At 46.2% G+C, this 27,891-nt stretch overlaps 1 protein-coding gene across 1 annotated transcript; it reads left to right on the forward strand.

Annotated features, from left to right (window-relative positions):
* DCAF7 (DDB1 and CUL4 associated factor 7) lies at window positions 1-27,866 on the forward strand. Its single transcript, XM_043904981.1, has 7 exons — window positions 1-369; window positions 16,423-16,581; window positions 17,243-17,354; window positions 17,727-17,845; window positions 20,510-20,719; window positions 21,663-21,780; window positions 22,987-27,866. The coding sequence occupies exons 1-7, from the start codon at window positions 232-234 to the stop codon at window positions 23,157-23,159; spliced, it is 1,029 nt and encodes a 342-aa protein (XP_043760916.1). The 5' UTR covers window positions 1-231; the 3' UTR covers window positions 23,160-27,866.
* The last annotated feature ends 25 nt before the right edge of the window (window positions 27,867-27,891 follow it).

A 27,891-nucleotide genomic window follows, 5' to 3' on the forward strand; every position in this document is an offset into this window, starting at 1 on the left:
AACGGAAGGTGGTTGTTGTCCGAGCCAAAGCTGGTTTGAAACTGGGGGTCGGGCCCGGCAGTCGTTGTCTGTTGCCACCGCCCCGCTTCCGGGCTAGGCCGTCCCTGCCCGCCCCCGCCCCGCCTCCCTTCGGACCCCTGGGTCCCAGGCCAGGCTCCCTGCCGGATTTGCGCCCGGCTCGCAACAGCCCGCTCCCGTCCCGGTCCTCCCTGCGGCCCCTTCGCCTCCACCATGTCACTGCACGGCAAACGGAAGGAGATCTACAAGTATGAAGCGCCCTGGACCGTCTACGCCATGAACTGGAGCGTGCGGCCCGACAAGCGCTTTCGCCTGGCGCTGGGCAGCTTCGTGGAGGAGTACAACAACAAGGTGGGCCGGGCAGGGGCTCGGAACCCGGCTGGCGGGGAGCGGGCCCCGGGAGCGCCCTTTCTGGGCCGGAGCCCAGACCCTAGGACCCTCCTGCGGACTTGCCTTAGCGCCACGGAGCGGTTCCTCTGTGTCTGGTCCTGTGTAGAGAGTTTCGCTCTCTTTATCGCATTTAATCCTTGAAACATCCCTGGGTAGTCAGGAGTGTAGTTACCCGCGTTTTACTGATGGGGAAACTGAGGCACCGTGTTGCAGCTTTACCCGGGTCAGTTATTTCGTGACGGAAACAGGTCTCAAACCCAAGTTTACACCCCAGAGCTATGCCATCTATCACTGGTATCCGCTCCCCTCCTGCTGCACTGCTTCAATTAGGGGGCAGAAGAAGGATGAGGGAATGATGGCTGTGAAGAAAATGCGCTTACGATGGTCATTCACTCCTGGCCACACTAGATTTCTATTAGGTCTGGTTATTGCGCAGGCTTTCCCGCCCCCTACACCCACCCGCAGGCACTATTATTGATGGATTTGTCGGGATTTCCATCGCTGTTGCGGCCTCGTGTTCCTCCTGTTCACAGCGATCTCCTTTTGGAAATCTTGACCAGTGACTGTGATCCCGTCGTTGTTTTCCGAATAGAGAAGGATGTTAACTTGCTGTGTCTTTTCTTGGCATCTTTCTTGCTAGTGCAAATATGTAGCCTTGAGTAGTGAGTCTTCCTGGACATCGGGAATTTGAGAATCCTTCATAGAAGGTAGTAGGAGGAACTTTAAGCTGGTAGTGCAGTATAAATTTGTTTTTGAAAGTTGTTGAATAAGTTAGTGAGAAGAATTTTCTTTCCTTTGCTCTTTAAATCGCTTCCATTTTGTATTAGAGTAAATAAACGTGGTGATTTATCGTAGTCAGAGCGACTGAGAGCTGTGCTTAGCGGTTTTTAAAGCCTGTATGTACACCTGCTTGACACCATGAACACTGTGACTTAGGAAGAATAGCCTATGTGGATGGTGACAGGCATGGTGCAGGGAAGAAAGGCAGGTGCTCTAGGGTTGAATGCCCTGTCTAGTCCACTGACTGGCGGTGGAGCACTGCACAGGTCAGTTTTATTATTTCTCACCCACAGTTTGTTGTAGGCAAGTTCTTTTTTAGACATAAAGGTCCTGTAAAAAACAGTTGAACGTTGTAACTTTGTTTACAGATTTTCAGGAGCACATCTGTTTCTCTGGAGTTAAGTCTTAAACTTTCTGGAATCCCCTTTAAGAAATTGATGAAAGCGATGGACTCTCATTACCCAGACATGATATATACATAATTTACAAACAAATCCCAGGGAATATGCACTGATCTTGGGGCCCATCCATTGCCCACAGAAAGCAGAGAGTCCTGACAAGACTTAGCTTTAAAAGACATAGCTTTATTTCCTTTTCTCGGGTGCCTCTTTCTTCCTAATGGCCGGTTAATGCATAGCAGAGTGGGGAATGGAATTCAAGGTACTGATGTGTGAAGTGGAATAGAACTGTTGTTTTAAGAATACATGTTGGGAAGAAAAAAAAAGTAAACCGTATCTTTCAAAGGGCTTGAGTCTTTCACACAGATTTTTTTGCCTTGCAAGTTCTTGCAGGGTCATATTTTGGGGGGCGGGGGTGCGAAGTAGAAAAGAATATCTTTATTGCTTTGTCAAGGCAAAGGGGGCCACAGTGGGCTAATGCCCTCCTAACTGTGTGTTCTAACCTGGAGGGAGCAGTGAGAAGTTTTATAGAAATGGTTCAAAGAGAGGGTGATCAGCTCGTGGGCATTCTTCCGATGGGTTGTGGTTGGTCGGTGGTGAGGTAAGTGGGAGTCAGCATCATCAACCTTCTGGTTCCAGCTGCTCTGGGCTCTACATGCTTGTGAGAGCATATCGTCAGCTTCATCCACCTGGTGGGGTTTCAGTATTGAGCCCCAGGTTCTGGATGTCTTATCTCAGGAAGAATTCAGTGAAAGACAAAGTGATAGGTAAGAAGTGGATTTATTTAGAGAGAAACACACTCCACAGACAGAGTGTGGGCCATCTCGGAAGGTGAGAGTGGCCTCGAAATCTAGTATCCCCATCTCCAAGAGGGGAGAAACTGGGCTACACCGTTAGGCTGCTGGTGGAATCAGTGGAGTAATTGGTGTCAAACCTCGGTTGCAGGAACTACACCCTAAAGTTTGTCCTTCCATTTAGTAACTCTATAGAGCTCCTTTGCCAGGGCACACAAGCAGTGCGGTTTTAGGGAGATGCAAACTGCTGATCCCAGGAGTAACAGGCGAGCAGTTTACCTCTGTCTTCACTCACTTGCATGGTGTAGGCAATGCAGCATCTTGCCTTCTGTTTTTGTGTCCCCACCAATCTAGGTTAGAGTTCTTAACGTGTGTGTGTGATGGACACCTTTGGCACTTTGAAGCCAACAGACCTCTGTTCATAATTATGTTCTCAAATGCATAAAATACATAGGGTTACAAAGGAAACCATTATATTGAGCTATAGTTATTAAAAACACTTTTTAAAAAGTGGTGAAAGTCGCGCAGTTGTGTCTGGCTCTTTGTGACACCATGGACTATACAGTCCATGGAATTCTCCAGGCCAGAATACTGGAGTGGGTAGCCTTTCCCTTCTATGTACTTTAAAATTAACTCATTAGATGACATCATCCATTAATTTTGAAGTAGTAGCATTTCAGGATGTTCACTGTGGTGTGATATGAAAAAAAAGCAATGATTTCTTAGTGACAAATCACAGATATTAATGCCATGGTGAGTAACTGCCTCCATTTATAGTGGAAGGAAATGGTAAATTTCAGCTCGAGGTTTGTGAAAATGTAAGTGTGATTTTCCAACTCAAGTTCATGGGCCTCAGGGTAAGAAACCCTGTGCCTCGGGGCTGGCGGGCGGTAAATCTAGCTACCACACAGTGATTATCAGGCTTGGTTTTGGAAAAACCTGGCCATAGAGGTGCCAGACTTGATGTTTTAGAGGAGCTTGAAAGTTATTGGTTGACATTCTCAGACCATTGATTCCTGTTTGCTGTCAATAGTGATTGCTGGTGGAGGGCAAAATAAATTGACTCAGCAAATTAACATTGATAAAAAAGCCGAGAAAGGGTCTTTTTTTTCCTACTCTGAGACATTAAGAAAACATGATCATAATTTAAAAAAATTTTTGTGTTAATATCATCATACTTTCCTGTAGTAAAATTATTTGTAGTTTGATAGAATTAAATCTGTCAGTGTTTCAAGGACAACTTGACTTTTAGGTGTTCCATCATCTGAATAAATTTGGGAATTGCTGCAGTGTAAAGAACTAAATTCTATCATCTACATCTGGATTAAAGAGTCCCATAATTGATAATGTTTTATGTTCTTTTTGTGTGTGTGTGGTCTCTGCTGGGGGATAGAACAGCACTGGTGTTGGAGAATGGTTTTCTAAAATTTAGCGTGTGTGTGACGCCTCTGAGGGACTTATACCTTCCTGGGCTTCACTCTTGAAGTTAAAAGACACTCAGGTGATTCAGATACAGGTGGTCCAGGTGCCACTGCAAGACCATTTCCCTGGATTTACCTTTGCATCTCCTGACCAGAGGTGGGAATCATTTTTTGTATCTGCATGTGCCTAAATATTGATTCTGCCCTTCCATCCCATGAGAAGTTCAATCACCAGATAGCCTCTTTGAAGGGGCCTGGGTTGAGATCTCAGTCCTGCTGCTTCCCAGTTTTGCGTGGCCTTCACCAAGTGAAAGCCTGTGCCTCAGTTTCCTCATCGGTAAAATGAGGGTAGTGAGGAAGATGAAAGGAGTTTTAAATGTGATGGGTTTAGGAACTCTGCCTGGCACATAGCGATCACATCACCACCGTACCTGTAACTGAAATATCATCTAGGAGAATTATATGAGTGTTCAGTACATTTGACTTCTGTATTTTCCAGGGAGAAATCAGGACCTTAGGTCAGAAAGGAACGATGAAAGGTCATTGTGTCCATTCTTTGACTTTTAAAGACCTGGGGGCGGGGGGAGATTCCTTGGTTCCTTTGAACCAAACCTATTTTGTGGTCTAGAAGCTTCTTGTTGTTGGACTCGGAGTACCATAATGTGCTAGTTGAAGCCCATTTTCTCATGTTCTACCTGGCTTAGACAAGTAACTGATAGAAGAACTCTGGCATTTCTCCTGAGTCTTGACAGTATCTGTGGTCTTTAGACAAGTGGTATTTCCCTTGTTTTATGGAGAAAGATGACTAGCAGTTCCTGGGCTTCTATTCCACTTAGTTGTATGTTTCAGGGTTGATTTTGACTAGAACTGTCAGTGTGATTGGGATTTATTTTGCACTAATAGTTAACTAGCTGACCATTTGTGCTTTAAGATAGAGCATCAAGAAAACGTTGTTGAGATTTTGAGGAGAAACCGTAGGTATACCTCCTGCTTTTTGAAGACTATCAGTGAATCTGAGTAAGACTACCTTGTAATTCAAATTCACATGGGATGAATGCTTGCCTTGTCAGCCTGTGTTGATTCCTATGAGATCTTTAATGCTGAGTTACTTTATCTGTTTGACACATAATGATTTTGACCTTGGCATACAAATTTTCATTTCTCAGTAGTTCTGGCAGCCTTTCAGGATTCCCATTCATTTGTTCATTAATTCAATAAGTATGTATTGTGTTTTAGGCACAGTGATGATACTTGGTAATCTTCTCTATACTTTTTAGCAGATGTGAAATTGGCAGCAATAAAGAGAAAGTGTTTTGGTACACATAAGTGTTTTTGATAACTACTTAGAATTTTGCAGTGCTCCATCAGTCTCTGGCAAGACTGCCAGCAAGAGAATTTAAAGTATCAAACTCTCTGGTTTTAACTTCCTCCTTTCTTTTTTCTATACAGTGAGAGCACTAATTCCTCCATGAGACAACTAGATAAAACTTCTGCTGCTGTACTGCTTTTTGCCCTGACCTGGCTCACACAGACTTCCTAGAGATGCTGTGATGTGAGCAAGGAGTGAATCTGTGTTCTGTAGGTAGTCTGTCCCGCCTGGGGCTGTGGTGCCAGAGCTTATTGGTTAGACTCTGAGTCAGGAGCAGAAGAGGTGCTGTGCCAAGGCAGAACCTCTCTGCAGACACTGATCAACAATGATCAGTCAGGAACAGGCTTGAAGGGAGGACAAATGAAAAAGATCAAGAAAAGCTGGTTTACTCTGTCAGAATTTTGCCTTTAGCTGGTTTTGGTTATACTAACAATTGTGGGGAAATGTGCCACTGACGAGGTGGTATTATTGATTTAGATCACTTTTTTTTTTTTTTAACTAAACACACGTACACACACATGCATTCACCTTTGTGTTCTGATACTAGCACTGTATGTAATTAAAGAGGAATTCAGTTTCCTCCATCAAGATAGGCACAGCAACTTTTTAAATTTTTTAAAAATATAAGGTATGAGTAATGTGAGTAGTAATTTATGTTGTTATTCATGAAAGCAATTGAAAGTGAAGACGTGGTCATGCCTCTGAGGAATAAATACATAATGTTTTATACCCACTTCTTAGGAGATATCTGACATAGTCATCTCCTCAGTTTAAAAACAAGTAAAAGTGCTTCCATGTCCTGGCTGTTATAAACAGTGCTGCGATGAACATTGGGGTGCACGTGTCTCTTTCAGATCATGGTGAAACAGATCACCAGCCCAGGTGGGATGCATGAGACAAGTGCTCGGGCCTGGTGCACTGGGAAGACCCAGAGGAATCGGGTGGAGAGGGAGGTGGGAGGGGGGATCGGGATGGGGAATACGTGTAAAAAAAAAAACAGAAAAAGAAAAAAAAAAAAACAAGTAAAAGTGATCTTGTTTCACAGGGTTTTTTTTTTGAAGGGTTTTTTTTATGAAGGGCATTTGTTTCACATGCTGGGATAAAGTGTTGTGAAGCAAATAGTTGCAGAAGGGTAGTGGGTGTGGGAGATAGACGTTTAGCAGGAGGACAGAGAAGACTGGAGGAAGGAAAGGGCAGAGGGGTAATAACTTCAATGTTGACAAGACGATTAAAATTGTACTTTTTGGTTATGCTCCCACAATAAGGGGGGAAGGACGGCAGTGTAGTGAAGATCAGATGGGTACAGTACAGGAAGAGGCCAAGACGATTCAGACTCAGAAGAGCAGAGTTCTCCAGAACAGGGTTGTGATGAGCAACATCAATACTCTTTGGTTTGGGGCAGTGGGAGAGGGTGCATGGCTGGCAGCAGGAGCTGCTCCAGTTCCCCTCCTTGACACCCTTGGATAAGAGGAGAGCTTAGCTGTACAAGGAGACAGACATGCCATTGTCTCTAGAAGCACTGGATTAGGCAGGTTGGAAGAGACTGAATTGTGAGCAGCTTGACAGTTCCTCATCTCTGTTGCCTGGGAAGATGCAGAAACTTCATGTGTTTATGCTAACTTGGAACAGAGTCCTGGCCTCTTTCCCTTAAGAACTTCCTTGAGATCATCTAGAAGGAACTTGGCTCATTCGAAAGGAATCAGCATAGTAGCAACAGCGAAATACTATAAGAAAGAGGGAAAATGGGAAACACATGTAAAGTATCCACACTAGAAAATGTTTTCACCTTAATTGAATATTAATGGCCAGTCCTCCTGCCATGAATTCAGAGAACTTAAAGAGCTCCAAGCAGAGGTACAGGAGGTCAGGTAACGTGAGACGTGGTGACAGGAGAAAATGGAACCACCAGCAGGTAGAGCCCAGGAAAACAGGAGAAGAGAAAACAAAAATTACCGCAGAACTAAAACCCACGTTGGAAAGAGAATAAAAATGTACAAACTACTGAAAACAGTGAAGATTAGGGAAGACAGGTTGAGAAAATGAAGTGGAAATGAACAATTAGGAAGAATATAACAGATGCAGAAAATAAAGGATACCTAACTTAGGTATAATTGGTGTCTCTGAAGAAGACCAAAGAAATGAAACACAAAATCTCAAATGTGTAGTTAGACTATAGAATAAAGGTATGAGGTAATGCCTTCAAATTGTATATCTCAAGAAAAACGGACACAGAACACTTGGCACTGAAAACTGTCTTAGGAAAATATCTACATTTTAAGGGTGAAGAAAGAATCTTTTAGACATCCAGGCAAACCGATCTCTTCCTCTGAGAGGGGAGGAGGAGAAATTAGGCTAGCCACAGTTGACAGAAGGCGTGGAGCAGTTTGTACAAATCTGCCACTGTCGTAGATTGTGCTACTGTAAACACTGAGCATATACTTAGGAGTATATAAGATTACATGGGAAAAGGAATATACTTTTTAAATAGATAATTTATAAAAATTGACCATGTATTAAGGAAAAAAAAATTTTTTTTAAGTTAAGGGAAATCAGCTGATTGGTAAAAGATAATACATATCAAAACGTATGGGATGGGATTTCCCTGGTGGTCCACTGGTTAAGACTCCGCACTCCTAATGCAGGGGGCCCAGGTTTGATCCCTGATTAGGGAACCAGATCCCACAGGCCACAACTAAGACCCAGGAGAGTCAAATAATAAATATTTAAAAAAAAAAAAAAAAAAAAAAAACCTCAAACTTATGGGATGTTGAGGAATCTCAGGCCCAGATATGCTAAGTAACTCTCCAAAGTGACATGGAAGGTAATAGCAGGACCAGAACTGGAATAGTCTGTCTCCAGAGTCTTGACTATATACTGATGTCAAAAAAAAAAGATTGGGGGGGAACAAAAAAGAATGTTTTGAAAAGAGAGGGGAACACTTGCCTTACCAGATCAGAGTAAACATACTGCAGTTGGTATGGTTATAGCCAGTAAATACCACATATAGTTGATGCAGTCACACAGAATGTTCCAAAGCAAATTTAAGTATCTATAGGAAAGTAGTTAGTGATAAAATTCACTGAGGAAAAAATGAATACATTCTGTGGTGTAATTGGCTTCCCAGGTGGCACTAGTGGTAAAGAACCTGCCTGCCAATGCAGGAGATGTAAGAGACTCGGGTTCGATCCCTGGGTCAGGAAGATCCCCTGGAGGAGGGCATGGCAACCCACTCTGTTCTTTCCTGGAGAATCCCATGGACGGAGGAGCCTGGCAGGCTACAGTCCATGGGGTCGCACAGAGTGGGGCATGACAGAAGCAACTTAGCGCACATGGCATAATTAGTTGTCTACCTGGCAGAACACTTTAGAGTCCTCTATTACATGTCATATTTGTTGTCATTGTTCAGTCGTGTCTGACTCTTTGCAACCCCATGGACTGTAGCACGCCAGGCTTCTCTGTCCTTCACCATCTCCCAGAGCTTGCTCAAACTCATGTCCATTGAGTCCGTGATGCCATCCAACCGTCTCATCTGTCACCCCCTTCTCCTGCCTTCAATCTTTCCCAGCATCAGGGTCTTTTCTAATGAATTGGCTCTTCACATCAGATGGCCAAAGTATTGGAGCTTCAATGTCAGCATCAGTCCTTCCAATGAATATTCAGGGTTGATTTCCTTTAAGATTGACTGGTTTGGTCTCCTTGCTCAGGGGACTCTCAAGAGTCTTGTCCAACACCACATGTCATACATGAAAATCAATTCCAGATCAAGTATTTAAATGTGAAGAAAAGTCCCACAAACATAGTAGAAGAAAACTGAGTAGGAAACTTGTTCTGGGGCAGTGGGGAGAAGAGGAGAAGGCAGACTTTAAGCCAGTCATTAAATCTAGGGTCAACTAAGGCAAAGATGGACAGGTTATAGTACAGTTGACCCTTGAACAGTGCAGGTTTGAGCTGCACAGGTCCACATAAATGGACATATTTCAATGATAAGAACTACACAAGGCCCATGGTTGGTTGAATCCAAGAATGCGTAGGACTCAGATACTAAAATATACACAGATTAACCACCCCCTGCCTCGTTTTGTTCATGAGTCAGTTGTATATACAAATTTTTTTTGTGGAAAGATGTGGAAAAAAATCAAAAGACAGATGGTAGGCCAAGGAAAGATACTTTCAAAACCTGACAGCTGGTAGGAGCTAATTTACTTACTGTGATAGCAAAATGAACAAAGCATATAAATAGCCAGTACATAGTAGAGAAAATGCAAGTGATCATTAAACAGGAAAAGAGATCACCTGCCCAGGTTGGATGCATGAGACAAGTGCTCAGGGCTGGTGCACTGGGAAGATCCAGAGGGATGGGATGGAGAGGGAGGCGGGAGGGGGGATCGGGATGGGGAACACATGTAAATCCATGGCTGATTCATGTCAATGTATGGCAAAAACCACTACAATATTGTAATTAGCCTCCAACTAGTAAAAATAAATGGAAAAAAAGAAAAAAACTAAAACTGCAAATAGTTTTCCAATACAAAAAGATTTACATGATTGTATTCAAATGTATAGAAATTAAATAAACTGTCAACTTAAAAAATAAAAATAAACAGGAAAAGATACTAAACCTCAGGTAGTTAAGGGAAATGACCCTGTGATGTTTTTTCTCCCTTTCAAATCTATAAAAATGAAGTTTCTTCTTCTAGTATTGCTGAAGTATAGGGAAGTGATCACCTTTGCGATCCTGGGCAAGATACTCAACATCTCTTTTACTCAGTATCTTAATGAAAGTAGAGAGGATAATAGTACCTACCGTATGGATATGTTGAGAGGATTAAATGAGGAATGTGAAGCCTTAAGCATAGTGCCTATAGCTGGACCATTTTAAGCACTTGAATATTAAAAATGGCTCCTCAGAAGTAAAAATAATAAACAAGTATGCTCAGCTTCAGTAGTAAAATGCCATTTTTCTTCTATCAGTAGCAAAACGTTAAAGATTATTTTCAGTGTTTTCAAAGATATGGGGAAATTGGCACTCATACCCTGTTAAATGGAAGTGTAAACACATTTATTATCTTGTAGTTTCTGTGGTATTAATATCTGAAATGGGATGTAGCAGTTACACTTCTGGCAATCTGTCCCAATAGCAGCTTTTGCACATAATGTACAATGTATTGTTTATAATGCAAAACAATGGGTTATAACCGCAGGAACTATGAATAGTTCAATTATGGTGTGCTCACCACAGTTGGCTGTGGAAGAATGAGGCAGAACTGTTTGTACTGACAGGAGATCTCCCAACACGGTGTTAAGAGCAACTCGCGGAATGTATTTTATGGTCCAAGCATGTCTGTGTGTTCTTGTTTTAACCCACCATATACACACATATATAGTTGCAGAGAGAATCATTTGAAAAGTAGTTCATGTCAGACTGGGTTGAGAGTAAGTAGAATTGAGGGTGAAGTTAATGGGAGACTTGACTGTGTCACTCTGTATTATATGAACTGAACATTCTCTTCCATTAAGTTTTTAATGATAAGCCAAGGAAAAATATTTGCAAAACATGACCATTGGTAGGAACTGACTGAATAACAGTGAAAGCTAATTGTTATTCCTGTCAGTACTTGGTTGGCAATGTGGAGCAGAGGAGCTGAAACAAGTTAAGCTGTGGATGAAACACGAGTCTGAGCAAACACATGAAGTCTCTGGGAAGATCAGGAAACATTAAATCCCAACCATTTCCTGACTTCTTCCCTGGCTTAGGGACAGTTGTGCAGAGGTTGTCAAACCTGGGTGAGTCAGATCACTGGGGAGGTTCTTAAGAATCTAGACTCACGGGCCCCAGTTGACACTTGTTGAATCAGAATCTTGGGCTAGCGGTGGGGAGCCCAGGCCTTGTAAAACACTCTTAAGTAAATCTGATCACCAGATTTGGAAAGCATTGCTGATGGCAGTACAAGCAGGAGTCAGACATAGGCCCTGTTTTTACGGCATTTACTAAGTGAAATAGTATAAGACAGTCATTTACTAAGTGAAATAGTGTAAGACAGTCATGTAAGGGTTTTCATGAGGCAGTGTGGGATGAGTCATCAAACGGATGGAATAGATGAGTACCAAGGGCTTCCCAGGCGGCTCAGTGGTAAAGAATCTGGTTGCCAAGCAGGAGATGCAGGATGTGTGGATTCTATCCCTGAGTCAGGAAGATCCCCTGGAGGAGGAAATGGCAACCCACTCTAGCATTCTTGCCTGGGAAATCCCATGGACAGAGGAGCCTGGCAGGCTACAGTCCATGGGGTCGCGAGAGAGTCAGACAGGACTGAGTGAGCACGCCTGAGAGACCACTGTGTTAGGAAGACCGAAGATGGTTTATGAAGGAGGTGAGATGTAATAATATTAAACGCTCATACACTGAGGAAGGCACCATGCTGAGCAGTTTACATATGAAAGGTGTTACATACAACTCTGTGCGTAATGGGAATATCCCCACTTTACATGGAAATAGATTTGGCAGAGTTAAGTAACATGTCCAAGGTTCCATGGCCAGCAAGTGGTGCGTAAAGAGCCCTGAAGCCTGATGCCCGTGCACTTTATTAATACTGGGCAGACTTGGATGGACAGAAGGACATACAAGGGTCTCAGAGCATGAGGGCAGTGTAAGGAGAGGAGTGGGAAGCACTGACTAGATCAGTGAGACTGAAGATCAGGTGGGCTGGTCAAAGCCTTGAACACCTGGGTAAGTGGATCCTAAGTGGTACATGTTCCCAGGACCTCATATTTTGAGGTTTGCAGAGAAATCTCCAGTGGCTTGAAAAGCACCTTTTAGAAGCAGCAGCATTTTTCTCTGCTAATTTAGCCTTACAGTATTACCTGCATGGTTAGAGAGAGGTTTTTTTCCTTTTGTGCCATAGTCAGAGCAGTGCCTGGCACCTGACAGTCACTTGGTAAATGTTTGAATAAATACCTGAATGCAGTATGTGGCTCAGAATCTACATGAGAGGCTTATTCTTTATTCTGCCCAATGAGCCACAAAATTTAGCTTCTCTAAAGCTAAATTTTAGAGCTCCCCCACCAAGTCTGATGCCAGTTTTCCCTGTCCCATCGTCCTTTATGTTTTTGTTTGCTGCAAAGGTCAGAATGTCAGCTTTTTAATTTCTTTAAGAACTGTTCATTCTGCCAAATTCACTCTCGAGTCCATCTCTGGTTATCCCTTGCCATTCTCACTGCCAGTCACCATAGGCCTTTAACTTGCCCACCTGTTCCCCTGTGTGTCTCCGGGCTGAGCTCCCCACCTCCAGCCTCTTCGTGGATCCAGTCAGTCCTGCCCGGCATTGCCAGGCCCCGTGCTCAGAGCTCCGTGGCCTGATGGTCCGGCCTTTCAGGCCTTGCGCAAGGGGGAGCCCACCCCCGCCCTCAGTCGGCTCTCAGGGCTCCCCAGCCCGCTCGGGGCACGTCTCCCAGCGTCCTCAGCGAGGCTGTCTCAGGTGGTTCCTCTTGCTGCCCCCCGGCCCCAGGGGGTCATGCAGTGAGTTCCTCTGCCCCATCTGCCAGTGATGCCTTCCGTGTCTCTGCCTCCTCAGAACCGTTCCATAGACCTTTGTAGACTGCTCAGATCCCAGCTTCTCCTCACTTGCCCGCTTTGAATTATTACTTTCCTCTAAACTTCTGTTTACATCTGTGCTATGAATAAGCAGCTAATTGTATATTACCTGTGACATCACTTGTATTGTCCTAAGACAGCCTTGGCAGGGTTGTGTTTTCCGGCAATGGGTTTTCTTCTCCTTTTACATCTTCATACAGTATCTTCCCTGGCAAATTACATGATTTTTGGAAGTCTGTAGGTGCTCTATAAAAATGAATTATTTAGTGTTAGTTGTCATATGGATTTTTAAAAGTCAGACATGGATGGCTCGATCTATCAATATACATAGAAATATGCTTAGGAATCTACAAAACTACTAAAACTAATAACTAATTTGGCAGAGTTACAGGAGCCAAGATTAATAGGCAAAAATCAGCTGTATTTTTATATAGTAGCAATAAACTATTGGAAATTTAAAAGCCATTCCATTTATAATAATATAAAAATACTTAGGAATAAAGTTAATAAAAGAAATGGAAGACTTGTATATTGAATGCTTCAAAACCTTGGTAAGAGAAATTAAAGAAAACCTAAACAAGTGGAGAATAGGTTCTGTTTGTGAGTTAGAAGACCCAATACTGTTAAGACAGTAGGTTTTCAAAACTGATTATAGATTCAACACAATTCCAATCAGAATCTCAACTTTTTTTTAAATATATATATGTATAGAATTTTACAAGCTACTTCTAAAATTTACACAGAAAAGCAAACATGTAGAATAGCCATTTTGAAAAAGAACTGCAAAATTGGAGAACTGACACGATCTGATTTCAGGGCTTCACTAGGAAGCTGGTGTGTAGCCAGGATGCTGTGGTCGTGGTCAGTGGACAGGCATATACATCAATGGGACTGAATAGAGTCCAGAAATAGATGCTTAAATACGTGGGCAGTGGATTCTCAACAAGGAGACCAAGGTAATTTACAGGATAAAGGAAGAGGAAAACACAGGAGAAAATATTTATGAGCAGGAGTGGACAAAAATTTCTTAGCTCAGACACAAGCATGAACTGTAAAAGAAGAGAAATGATAAACTAATATCGAGATTTAACATTTCTGTTCTTCAGTAAATACTGAAAGAAAATGATAGAACAGCTATGTACTATGAGAAGATATTTGCAAAATAGAAAACCAGGGACTTGTATCCAGACCATATGAAGAACTCCCCAAGCTCAATAAACAAAACAACCTGGTAAAAAATGAAGTGAAAGAAACCATTCTATATGATACTGTACAGCGTGGCTACATGTCGTTTTACATTTGTCAAAACCTAGAAGTTGTACAACACAAAGCGTGAACTTGAATGTATATGAGAACTCTACTTTCTTCCCAGTTTTTCTGTGAATCTAAAATTATAAAGTTTTAGAGGGGACTTCCTGGTTGTCCAGTGGTTAAGACCCTGAGTTTCCAGTACAGATGGTGCAAGTTTGATCCCTGACCAAGGAAATAAGATCCTGCATGTGGCAGGGCCAAGAAAAAAAAAATGTTTGTTTTTGAAAGGACATAAGATTTGAAGAGAGAGAATAAATATGCATGGCAAACAAGTATATGAAAAGATGCTCAGTATCATTAGTTATTAGAGCAATGCAAATTAAAATACTACTTCACGCCTATTAGAATGACTTTTAAAAATCTGGTAATACCAAGTGCTGACAAATATATGTGAAGCTCATACATTGTTAGTGAGAATGCAAAATGACACTGCCACTTTCGCCACTGGCAGTTTATTATTTTTTCAAAATAGAATTAAACATATGCTTACAATATGACCCCAGAATTTCACTCTTAGTTGTTTAGCCAAGAAAAAGGAAGGCTTGTCAATAAAACAAAAACAAGGCCACTGTTGGCAGTCCAAGGGTTAAGACTCTGTGCCCTCAATGCAGGGTGCACAGGTTCAATCCCTGGTTGGGGAACTAAAATCCCACATGCCACATGGCGGGGCCAAAAAAAAAGAAGCATTAAAAATTTTTTTACACATAAATGTTCAAAGCAGCAGTATTTCTAATGGCCTTAAACTGGAAGTAACCCAAGAGTTCATCATCTGGTAAATGAATAAATGTGGATAAACAAAATCCATATACTGCAGTACTATTCAGTGATAAAAACATGGTTGAATCTCAAGAGCATCCCGCAGAAAGTAGCCTGTCCCAAAAGACTCAGCACCACAAATCCATCTATGTGATGTTACAGAATAGGCAGAACCATAGCCAGTGTTGCTCGTGGGGTGTGGACTGACTGCAGAGGACCCCAGGAAAATCTTTGGGGATTATGAAAATATTCTATGTTTTTCTGTGGGTTTTTTTTTGGCCCTCCTACATGGCTTGTGAGATCCTAGTTTTCTAGTCAAGGATCGAACCCAGGCCCCCAGCAGTAAAAGCTCAGAGTGCCAACCACTAAACTGCCAGGAAATTCCCAAAATATTTTATATCTTAATTGATGTGGGAGGTTATACAGCTCTATACATATATGCATTCCAACTCATGGAAGTGTACACTTAAAGTGAGTAAATTTTATTGTATGCAATTGAACCTAAATAATATCATTTAAAAAAAAAATAGGAAGATACTGGTATCTTGAGACAAAAGTCAGAAAGACAAGAGTGGAAGGAATTCTGTTTTTCTTCTGTATAGTTAGTGCTTATCCTCTTGTTTATCCTTCCTACCAATCCGTTCCATCTTCCACCAGGTGGAAGTTGATGAACAAATGGATAGCAAGTGGCATTTCCAACTGAGCCAGATCAAGTTTGACAACAAAGTTTGGAAGTTAATATTGGTCCAAAACTGACTCAAAGAAAAGGTAGTCAGAACCAGGTGGGACTTTCTCATCAACAGCACCCACTTTTTTGCCCATTACCGTGGTTTGGGTTCTCAGATGCTCATTAGTCGCACTGTTCTGTGTAAACACGTTACTAGCCAATGGGGGCAAAGGCAGGGGTGGTTAGAGGAGGAGGCAGTTCATGTAAGATTGCCCTTTTAAAAGTGTTTACTTATTTTTGTCCGTGCTGGGTCTTGGTTGCGGCATGAGGGATCTTTCTTTCATTGAGGCATGTGGGCTTCTCTCTAGTTGAGACCTGAGGCTCAGTAGTTGTGGCACGTCATGTGGGATCTTGTTCCTGGACCAGGAATCAAACTTGCATCCCTGCATCTCCAGGTGGATTCTTAACCACTGGACAACGACCAGGGAAGTCCCACAATTGCCTTATTTTAGGTGAGATGTTACTTTCTCGGATGGCACTAAATGCCCCCAGCACTTCTAGTCATGGAGTCACTAAAACCACAGCTGCACGTTGTCAAGGGCCTTGGGTTGCGGGAGAAAAGTGTAAGCAGCTGGGCAGATAGTGGCAGCTCTGTGGTTGAATCAAGAGTGCAGAGAGTTGGATTCAGGAAGCCTGTCTTCAAATTTGGTCTCTGCCCTTTACTAGCTCTGCAGTCTTTAGTGTGACTCGGCCCCTCCGAGGCTGGGTTTCCTCGTCTGAGCAGCGGGTCGTCTGGACTCGATGCCCACCCATCCAGTGGTTCTTGACTGTGCAGTGAAGGGTGGTACAGTGTTAGGACTGCTGATGGGCTCTGGGTACTTGGCATCCGAGAAACAAAAGTTTACGTGGCTCCATTTTGTGGTGTTACAGGTTCAGCTTGTGGGTTTAGATGAAGAGAGTTCAGAGTTTATCTGCCGGAACACCTTCGACCACCCGTACCCCACCACCAAGCTCATGTGGATCCCTGACACGAAAGGCGTGTATCCAGACCTGCTGGCGACGAGCGGCGACTATCTCCGCGTGTGGAGGGTGAGCGGGCGCTCGAATGGCCTTGGGTGGCAGCTGTGGACTCACAGAGAGCAGGCTGGGGCTGGAGGCCGGGTCACTGCAGCCAGGAGAAGCGAGTGGGAGCGGGTGTGGACTGAGCTTGTTGGGCTCAGCAGATGTCTTGGGCCTTGAAGTCCGGCTGCAGTCAGCCCTGGAAACTCAGGACTCAGTGAACGTGATATAAGGACGAGAGCCTTCTGTGGGGGTGGGGACACCAGTGGCCTCTTATTCTGCTCACAGCCAGGGTATTTTTGAGTACGTCGGACGAAATCCCGGGCCACTGGTTCTGTTGCAGCATGGGAGTGGGCGGTGGGCCTCGCCCCTCGGCTGAGCCGTCCCTGCAGCCTCCCCTGTAGCTGGAGGTGTAGCACCCGACCAGGCGGGCACAGACACTGATTCGGGCAGGATGAGGAGACCTCTTGTCTTAGAAGGATTTGGGGGTGAAAATTTGGAAAACAGCTGGGCAGAGGAGAAAGCTTGGAAAGAAGTAGCATTCAAGTCATTCCTCTGGGTTGTATTATTCTTCATGATAAAACTGTCTCCACACGTCTTACATTTACGAAGGTATCATCTGAAAGAGGCTTGGAAGGTTTTTTTGTGAAGCTAAGACTGACTGAGTTTGTAAAAATTATTGTTCCTTCAGGTTGGCGAAACAGAGACTAGGTTGGAATGTTTGCTGAACAATAACAAGAACTCGGATTTCTGTGCTCCTCTGACTTCCTTTGACTGGAATGAGGTGGATCCTTATCTTTTAGGTAAGGAGCCAGGGAGGGGGTATGCCAGTGTGAAGAAGCAGAGATATGTGTTCTCAGCTGTCACACTGGGTCTTGAGGTACGTGCAGCCTCCTAAAGTGGGGCTGAGTGGGAAGGAGGCCAAATAAGGACTGTGGTTATTAATTCCTCCCATGGAGTCGAGCTTCTCACATGTGCGAGTCTCATCTCTCCAGACAGAGGCTAACGCCCTGGGGCGAGGATTGAGCACATGACGCTTGGGTTCTCCTGGTACCCTCCCCGCACTCAGGAAGTGCTTGCAGCATGTTTGCTGGGCTCACAGACGAACAGGCGCGAGAGAGGCTGGCGTGGGACCTCAACCCCGTCAGCCGCTGACTCACACTGGTGGTTTGCAGGTACCTCTAGCATCGACACAACGTGTACCATCTGGGGGCTGGAGACCGGGCAGGTGTTGGGGCGAGTGAATCTCGTGTCTGGCCACGTGAAGACCCAGCTCATCGCCCACGACAAAGAGGTACTGATGCTGTTCTGCAGGTGCTTTCTCTGCCTTAGTGTGAGGTCAGGCCGTTGTCTTCCTTTTTTGCAAGTGACCTGGAAGATCACTATATAATGCTGATGTCTTCTCATCTAAATTGAAAGTGGTAATATATCAGAACAGTGGAAAACAGTATGACGTGAATGCGTTTTTTTTGACTCATATAAACAAGTTATTCTGTAATCTGTTGTTTTTCTTTTTGTGCCAGAGATTGCTGATTTTTAATAACAAAATCCCTTAGAGGCAAACTTGGACCTGATGTGATTAAAAAATAATCTTATAATAGAGTCACACTAACTTGAAATATATTTACTTTTTTGGGAGCAGGAAGGCAAGAAGAGGGGAAATTTCCTGGCAGACAAAACTAATTGGTTAACTCTTCTGTAAACTTGTTTTGTGAATTTCTAGTATGTTCACTTAATACTTACATGTGTAATACTATTTGGAATTGAATATGGTTAATTTTGATGGTGATGTTTCTCCTATATGTATTGGAAGGGTTGAAGGGAGCGACCTCTGATTGTGTTCACAGAGCCACCTTCTGAGTGATTTTGTGAAACGGTCATAAATCTTTTAACTCCCAGAGCCACTGCGTGCTGGTCCCCTACCAGGGCAATCACAGGACGTTTCCTGTGGGTAGTGTTCCTTTTCTATCCCCCTCCTGCACAGCAAGGAGTATTAATGTCTGTACGGACTGAAAGGATGCCTTGACATTAGGTGAGACCCGTGAGGTTGTCACAGAAGTTGGGGACCAGGTTATCATTCTTGGTGCGAAGTCGTTCTTCAGCTTTCTATGCTCCCAACACCGAGATCTGTTGGTCTGCTTGACCTGGTCCCCCGTAAACCAAGGGGCAGAGGAAGAGCTTGACCTGCCGAGAACAGCAGTAAGGGCGTTCTGCACCCAGTGGAACAAGTTGCTTCATTTTGGTTTTGTGACACTTAGCCTGTCGTTTTCTGTCAGGGTCCAACCCGGAAAACTAGAGCTACTCCGCATGTTTAACCTGAGGGGATTTAATGAGGAGATGGCTCACACAGATGACGGTAAAGCTGAGGAGCCACACTGGCCGCAGTGAGGTGGTCTGGACGAGCGGAACAGCGAGTTTACCAGCCAGCAGGCCCTGAGCCAACACCCTGGCCTCAAAGAAATGAACCTCAGGGTGGTTGTCCGGAGACAAACATGATACCTCCCAGCACCTTTGATTTTTACCTCTGTTGAAGTGAAGACTTGCTCGGAGGTTCTTGTTGCTGCTGGCGAGTTGGTGCAGAGCAGGGTAGCGAGTGTCTGGGAGTTGTCGCCCTCTCTTGGCTTCTGATGAAATATGTGGGTGTAACACGGAGGAAGGAGCAGTCAGAGCTGGCTTTACACGCCTGGCTGTACTGCCTGTGGGCACCTTATTGCTTAGTGATGCTGCCGTGGTGTCCTGTCCCTGGGAGTCAGCCAGCTGTGGGTGCACATGTGGATAAACATGCCCCAGCCCTGATGCAGCTGGCCAGTGCCTCGGTCTGTCAGATCTTGGAATGGCCAGCCTCGTTTCCTGTTGAACCACTCCTTGTTCCCACCATAGAGAGAGAAGTGCAATTTCTTCATTGTCAGCCAGAGGAAAAGCAATTTATGATGTTGATAGAAACAGATGCTTGTTTGTCAGTGTCCCCCAGTAGGCAGACCCTCAGGAGGGCTGGAGTCACAGTGTGAGGGAGAGGTTCCACTCATGTCTCCCCAGAAGTCAGCTCTTACGGTCCTTGAGCCCAGGAGATGGGTTTTGTTTGGTATTTTGTTTTCCTTTGTTCAGCATTTTGTTTTTCTTTTTCCTCTCCCCCCGCTTGTCTGGCTCTAGTTTGTCGGTCTCTCTTCATCCCTTTCTTTCTTTGAAGCCCTCTGTTGCTCTCTGCCTGTTTTCTCAGACATGAGTGCAATACAAAGTTTGCAGCAGGTAGTAAATGCAGAAGACAATAATTCAAAACCTAAGTTGATACACTTACGAACACAAACCAATTAGGAGAAGAAACAGCATTTCCTAGGAGAGCGGTATTAACCCTATGAAAATAAAGGAATACCCGAGCCTCCCATGATTCAGAGTGGCTCTTACCTCTTTCTTGCACATGAGTCTCAGGTCCAGGTTTCACAGCAGAACTGTGGTTAGAGGAGGGCTACTTCCGCCTCTCAAATTGATGACCTCAGCCTTGATGTGGTCATGGATCTGCTCTGATCATACATAGATGAAGCCACGAGGGCCAGGAAATAAATGTCTCAGTCTCGTAACAGGGTGGCAAGAGATAGCCACTGGTTCTGGCTTCATTAAGCCTGTCCAAGCCAACCGGATAGAATACTTGCTGAGTTCTTTGTGCTCTGTTGGTCAGCCGGGTATGTGCTGTGTTATCACGGGAGGTGGAGGAAGAATACTTGGAAGGCAGCAAGTGAGAGGAAGCCTACCGGCCTCCACCGTAGGGTGATCGTCACTCTTTGGGTAATCATTGGTGTCAGCCCTCTTGGTTTCCAGTCCTCACAGGCGCGGTGTGGCTTTATTTACCTCCTTCCAAGTCATGAGCAGGAGTTTAGATGAACCAGGGGACAGTAGGTTTCCCTGTGACATGAAAAGGAGGTAACTGACCTGAATCTGACTGTTGCTTCTCACTCACCAACAGGTCTACGACATTGCATTTAGCCGGGCAGGGGGTGGCAGGGACATGTTCGCCTCCGTGGGTGCCGATGGCTCGGTGCGGATGTTTGACCTCCGTCACCTAGAACACAGCACCATCATTTACGAAGACCCACAGCATCACCCACTGCTGCGCCTCTGCTGGAACAAGCAGGACCCCAACTACCTGGCCACCATGGCCATGGATGGAATGGAGGTGAGAACCCCACTTGAGGCTCACCGAGGCCCTGCCACTCCGCTCTGGTCCTGCTTAGTGGATCCAGGAGAGCGGTTCTCAGCTGGCGGCAGTTTTTCTCCCAGAGGATTTTTGGATCCACCTGGAGACGTTTTGGATTGTCCCAACTTCGGAGGGGGTGGGGGGGTGCAGGAACGGGTGGTGCTCCTAGTTTCTGGGAGCTGGGGGCCTGAGATGCTGCTTGCTGCACATGCTGTGGTGCCCAGGACCACTCCCCGCTACACACAACACGGCGTTAGCCCACCCCAATGTCAGTAGTGCGGAAACTGAGAAAGCCTGATCTAGAATAAGGACTGTGTTAACAACTTGTAATACATAGAGAGCTGGACTCGGAGCCAAAAGCAGCAGTATCTAAAAAGTCAACCAAATCATTCATGCTTCTGGTGCTGAGTAAACAGGCAGTTTTCGCTCTGTCGTCTGGGCAGTCTTCCAGCCTTAGTGAGTAGATGGGGAAATGGCAGCTGTGTAGCCTGTTGTTTCATAGAAGCAGTCAGTTGTGGGTGGACATGATGCCGTGATGAATTGTATTTTGAGGAAGCCAGTAACTTTCAGATTTTGCCTTGGGGCTCAGGGGAGAGGGCTCTCATCTGTCCAGCCGAGCAGGCACAGAATTCTGAGCACATGCACCTAATGGCACGTGGTGGATTATTCACATTTGTGTTACCTGCCCCTCCTCCTCCCCTGCAGCCTAGAAGCCCCATGTGGCTTATGATACAGACTATAAATGACCCGTGCCTTTGTCTCTTTTTTCCTCAATCTTATAGTTACTTTGGGAACCCCTCTGTCTCTAAGAGGCTTTTAAGTCTACAGATGAGCAAGTTATATGTACACATTTTTTTTCCCCTTGTGTAGTATCTTGTTTTTTTTTCCTGTCACCCACCGGGGTTTCTTGTTCTTTCTGCAGGTAGTGATTCTGGACGTCCGAGTTCCCTGCACGCCTGTCGCCAGGTTAAACAACCACCGAGCATGCGTCAATGGCATTGCATGGGCCCCACACTCATCCTGCCACATCTGTACTGCAGGTAATTACTGAAGGGGGGGGGGAGGGGAAGGGAGGGGAGGGGTGGTCTTCCCCTTGTCTCCTTAGCATCCTAATCCGCACTCCATCCCAAGGAGGGTTTGAGAGATTTACAGAGTGGTGTCACTGAGAACCTCCCTACACTAGTGCAGCTGAAGCAGTCTGAACTCCCATATGATCTTGTACCCACAGTGATATCAGAGAATCTGTATACTGTCTACATCGTAGACAGTTACAGGCTTGTGTTGCCCACTGTGTGGCCCAGAATCCCGGCTTGCACAGGAGGCGCATTCAGAAATATAAGAAGAGAGGCAGTCTCCTTGGCTGTAGCCCCCCCCCCCCCGCCCCCCGCCCCTGTAGAGCTCTGGGTGCATTGAAGGGCCCTGCAGAACTGGATCCAGAACTGACTGGATCTGCAGCATGTGATGTGTAGTTCCCATTTCACCATCTGCTAGACCCCAAAGAGTACCCCTTGAAAATGTGCTGGCCGTCAGAGTTCTTTTTTCGTAGAAATGATGTCTGGTTTTAAAAACTAAACGACACTGAAACAGTGCAGAGGTGCATGAAACAGGAGGGTGACAGTCCTCTTCCCTCCTCCCTTTCCCGTTTCCACCTTAGCAACGTAGTTTGGTGGTGTGGGGCCATATCAGCTTGAATTCGAAAGCACAAAGCTTTTCCTGTTGGGGCCTCTGCTCATGCCTGTCCATGTCGTTGAGAAGCAGCCAGAGGCCCAGGCCCACCCCCTTCCTCTGAGCCTCAGGTTGTGGCCTGCCTTCTTCACTGTGGCCCTCACTGATGTATGCGTGTCCATAGGATGGGGGAAAATCCCATTAAATAATTGAATCATTGGAGAGGGATCTTTAATGACTCAGGTACTTTAAGTGGCTGAAGATGCCACGTGTGGGATCCCACCCCAGCTTTCTTCCCTGATGTCCGCCTCAGAGGAGATGAGGTGTCGGTCTGAGTCCCTCCGCCATCCCCCGCTCTGCCGTGGTGAACGGGCCGAGACACGGGAAGGGCTCTGCCACTCACTGGTGCGGAGCCCTGTGGCGTGGGGCACCTGCCTTAACATTTCCTCGTCATTAAAACCTCCCTCCATGGGGTTTGGGTGAGTGAGTGCTTTGTAAAGTGTGCCCCCCGCCCTGATGCAGGGCTCATAATCCTCACCGCCTGAGTGGTGACCTTGCCTGCCGGCTCTCTGTGTCCCCAGCGGACGACCATCAGGCCCTCATCTGGGACATCCAGCAGATGCCCCGGGCCATCGAGGACCCGATCCTGGCCTACACAGCCGAGGGGGAGATCAACAACGTGCAGTGGGCGTCGACCCAGCCTGACTGGATTGCCATCTGCTACAACAACTGCCTGGAGATCCTCAGAGTGTAGTGTCGGCGGCGCCGAGTCCCACGCAGGGGCTGGTGCGTCCCCGCCTCTGCCCCGCCCCCAGAGTAAGAAGACGCGCGTTTCCGGTGGCCAGTACGGCTCTCATTGCTTTGCACCCACTGTTAGCAGAAACTGCTCCAAAGTCCCCGGCCAGTCACCCACCGCCCGCTGTGCCGGACTCAGTGCCGCGTGGCGCCTCCTCAGCCCAGGGCTGAGTTTTAAGGTTTCTCTCTCCTTTCCTCATCTCCTTGGGTTCTGCTATTAAAAATGTCTATGTATCTGTTTGTCAGCCGTCGTGTTACTGAGCTCTGTGGCCGGCGGCTGTGTCTGCATTCGTCTGTCGCAGATGTCTCTGTCTGCCCAAGACAGCAGCCTGGGTCCTTGTCCGTGTGAGCACTTCCTGGGAACAAACACCAGTTTGAAACTGTCTTTCTTCATGTTATCCTGTCTCTTAACAAATTTCAACTTTGTATATTTTTTAATCTATTAGGCTAATTTTTTAAGGAAAAGAATTTTACTCCTTGGCCTCTTCCTTGGTTTTATCGCCCTCCCTGTTGACACCTTCCTCTCTTCCCTCCCTGCCTGGATCTGGCCCCAGGCCCCTGACCCTCCGAGCAGTTTGCCTTCTTGAATCACTGCCTGGGCGGAACATACCTGACTGGGAGTCCCAAACCTCCTCGGTGCTCTGAGGTCGGCTGGCTCTTGCCTTTCCTTGGCCTGGCTCTTGTAAAGGGCATTCTGAGCTCCAGAATAGACGTGTGACCCCCGCTCTTACCCCCTTAAGTACATACGCCTGTCCAGCCCCTCAGGACCTGCTGAGCTAGCCAGCCTGATGGGGGTGCCTGACTCCCGGGGGACGGTGGCAGGAAAGCTGAGCTTAGAGCATGTTTCTGGTCCACAGTTTAAGAGTCTGTTTTTCTCCCCACATATAAGCCCCTGACCATTCTCTTTCATGTCTTGAACGATAGGCAGGAATGATGTATCAGCTGAACTTCAGTGTCTCTGTCTGTTTAGTTCACTGTGACTGGTGGTACGTTGGCCACTCTCCCGATAGAGAGGAGAGAAAGCCCTCCTTGGCAGGCACACAGTCTGAGCATCCATCCCAAACAAGATCTCCTCTAGAGTGTGGGAGACAGTCAGCTCTTGCAGAGGATGGACTCAGGCTAGGGTGATCCCAGGCCATCGATTAAACAGAGAGCAAGAGAAGCTTCAGAGACCCAGGGCCAGCCAGTTCAGAGCCCCATGAACCCATCAGCCACCCTGCCCCAAGTTTCGGTTCTGAGCAGTATTGGACATGGAGGCGGTGGGTGTCTGTTTCCGTTAGATGAATGAGTTCCAGGGAGAGGTCTTGGGTGTGACTCTGGTGGTAGGCGACTCCTTGGGCAGGCAGAGTTTGGGACATGCCCAGAGTCTGGGGGGAGTTCGGTTTGCTGCACTCTGCCAAGTGCCTGAAGGTTTCTGAGACCCTCTGAGTTGAGCAGCTGGGAGTAGGGAGAAGCAGACCTTGACGCCGATAATCTTGTCCACTTGGGCTCTCACCTGCTCCAGAGAAACAAAGCAGTTAGCTTTGTGTTTCTGGGCCCTTAAAGTCTCTTGGTTGAGTCTACCTTTTCAGAAGCAGCTGGATTGGTATCCCCAAAGTCATAGCTCTTTGCTTTCATACATGGGGGCTTTTCCCAAAGAAAAAGCCTCTTTTTTCTTTTCAGTCAGGGTATTTCCCCTCCTACCTTTATTCTTGCTTCTGATTTTGGGGCTCTCCAACGGGCCGTCCGCTTGGCCAACCCTCCTGCGTTTACCGCCACCTTTGCCCTGCATCATTTTTGGACATGTGACATGAACCAGTTCTTGGTCAGAACCCTCCTCTGCTTGTTATTGTGTTTGATGGTTCCAGGGTCCTTCCCTCAAGGGTAGCAAGGCTAAGTTGAATGTCGCTGGCTCTGGGAGGCCGTCAGTTCCTTCCTGTGGAAAGGGTCTTGAAATGGAGTCTAGTGGGAGAGGTTGTTCTAGGGACAGGGCTTAACTCCACTGAGTTCTGAGTTAAGATCCCTTCCCTGATCTGCACTTTTGTGGTCTGAGTGGTGAGGAGATTTGTCACCTGGAACTTGAAAGCAACCTGGAGAGAAAAGTTAGTTACTAGAAATGAGGATATTTTGGACAAAGTTGCTATTTACCGTGGAAACCAACAACTTTTGATTTTTTTTTTTCCTTTGCCCTGTGGACTTTCAGCCCTGTCACCCTCCTTAGGCCCTGTGGTGTGGTCCTCTTCCTCCCAACATCCCACCTGGGCCCAGGTGAGACTCTGCAGCTCCCCCGGGGGGAGAGAGACACATGCATGCACATGCACACACGCAGTAACTGGGATGCTAGAATTTTGAAGCCTCCGTCTCCCTCCCTTCATGCTCTGAACCAGATGGCCTCAGGACTGAGGAGGGGATTTCTGTAGTCTCAGGATTTAGAAAGCCTCTTAGTCAGCCACGCTCTGGGAAGCAGAGATCTGCTGTAGTTTCAAAAGCAAGTGTTGGTTTAATTTGTTTAGGTTCTCAGATTGCCAGCTGGAGAGAAGAGGTGGGAGGTGCTGCCTCTGTCCTCCTTGAACGTGAGAAGAGCCCTGGGAAGGCTGCGCTGGCACCTCTGGGCTCTGGCCCTCCCGGCTGTTGCCCTTTGATCTGCTCTTGGCCTCCTGAGCCATAGCCACCTTTGTTTTCCTTGTCCTCCCTGAGGGGAGGCAGGTGCTGAATACGTCAGGCTTCAGGCTCCCCGTCAGAGAGCTGGCGAGTGGGTCCAAGTCTTTGGAAAGCTTGAGTGTTTATACCCAGGAGAGTTGGAAGCCTCTCTTTCCAGGAAGGAACCAGGAGTAAGATGAGAACTTGAAGAGAGAAGATGTTTGATGATCAGGGGAGAATCTCTTATCAGAACCAAGATCGGCTCTCAGAGAACTGATTAAGATTTGAGAAGAAACAGAAAAAAAACTGAGACTCCAAGAAGTTTTTGATGACAGGTGTGGCTGAAACTTCTGGAGGAGATTGAGGGTCAGAGGGGAAATCAGTGATGGTGAAGGAGAAAATATTCGAGGGTGGTCCAGGTCTGAGGTGAGGAAGCGGGCAGGCTGTCATGTGGCCGTGGGGTGAGACTGTTCTCGGGCTGTGTCAACCTTCCAGGACCGTTCAGCGGTGTCTGTGATGCTGGGGACAGGGTGGCAGAGGGAGCCAGCCCTTCCTGCTGCAGTTCAGCCCTGCTGTTGTTTGGTGGCAGAAATCTGCAGGAGTTGAGCCCCTCGGTCCTTCCAGACCATGGCTCTTCTTGGTTGTAGGTTTGTAGACAGCAGAAGCGGAGGTTGCAAAGTCATGCCGACTCCCCACCCCCCTGTTCTCTTTCTCTTCCTCTTCCCTCCCCACCCCTTGCCCCTGTAGAGCTCTCTTCCTGCTGCAGCCTGGGCCTTGAATTCCCAGCCTGCGACATGTAGGAGCTGCAGTGTGCCAGCCATGGGAGGCCCACCTAGTACCTTCCCTCCACCATCCCCAGCTCCCTTGACTGCCCGGCTGGGGGGAGGGAGACCATTAAAGCAGAAGCCCCAGAGCAGACTCTGCCCTTTCCTGTCTGCGCCCTGGGCTCAGCAAGGAAGGTCATGCTGGTCACTTCAGTTGGGTTTTCCCTGGGAGGAGAGCTGAGCCGAGCAGTCAACTGTGACCCCTGGGCCAGGCTTTCCAAGAAGGGTCGGCCCTACACTGGCTGGGCCAGCTACTCAGTGTTGCGGAGCCCCGCCCTCTTTTCCCACCGTGTTATTGCTGCTAATGGTCAAGGTCAAATACATGGCCACATGGAATGGGCCAGGTCCTCTCAGGCTCCTTTGTGGATGTGATTTTTTTTTTTTAAAGAATGGAAACATGCAGGTGCCTTCCCGAGAGGCTTGGACTGGTGTCTCCAACCAGAAACAGATAAGCTAATCAGAGTGTGAACTCAAGAGGAGGGATGTCAGCGGTCCGTGTAACAGCTGGAAAACGTCTACGTACCGGCCTTTAGGACAACCCAGGGGATCAGAACTCGGGATCCCTGCTCTTTAAAAGAACATTCTCACCTTGGGTTGATAATGCAGTGTGTTATGAAAACTCGTGGAGCTAAAGCTTGGACTTGCTGGAGTCGAAGATGGATCATTTGATGTGGTTCCTGTGTATGTGATGACCCCTGTCAGTGACCTTCCAGCCTTCCTCCCCGAGCGTGAATTTGTAGCATGATTGTACAAATATCTCTGTAGAAAATGGAGGTTTCTTGTTCTCTGAAGTGTTAAGCTCTAGCCAATCAGTTTCTGTCCCCTTTAGCCTAGTGTGTCTGAACTTAATTTCTCGCTATGTATTTAAACTTTTCCTCTGTATCATAGGTTTTGTGGCATCCCACGGTCAGGTGGAGAGGAAGCTGCCCCTTACAGAACTGTACTGTAACCATTTTTTAAAGAAACATTATTTTCACAGGACTGATTATACACAGGGCTTGTAAAAAAATTTTTTAACACTGTGCTGTGAAATCACGATGGTAAATCTCCATTGAAGGCTACTTCAAAGGCACCTGAAAGTGGAGTGTTATATCTATGACTTTATTTCTTGCTTCCTAAGTATATTAAACCTAATTTTCACCCTTTCATTCTGTTTCAGCCTCCTGTATAAGAAGTACCGTATTTTCTGCCCATCATACTTTGTAATAAAACTTGAACATGTATAGATTGACTGAATTTCTTCTTGTG

The sequence above is a fragment of the Cervus elaphus genome, chromosome 5, assembly GCF_910594005.1.
Source record: "Cervus elaphus chromosome 5, mCerEla1.1, whole genome shotgun sequence".
In the NCBI taxonomy this organism is placed as follows: Eukaryota; Metazoa; Chordata; class Mammalia; order Artiodactyla; family Cervidae; genus Cervus; species Cervus elaphus.

Coding starts and splice junctions, on each gene's coding strand:
- DCAF7 (XM_043904981.1), top strand. CDS start 232: ATGTCACTGCACGGCAAACGGAAGGAGATCTACAAGTATGAAGCGCCC. Junction 17,846..20,509: donor TCATCGCCCACGACAAAGAG/GTACTGATGCTG, acceptor ACTCACCAACAG/GTCTACGACATTGCATTTAG. Junction 21,781..22,986: donor CTGCCACATCTGTACTGCAG/GTAATTACTGAA, acceptor CTGTGTCCCCAG/CGGACGACCATCAGGCCCTC.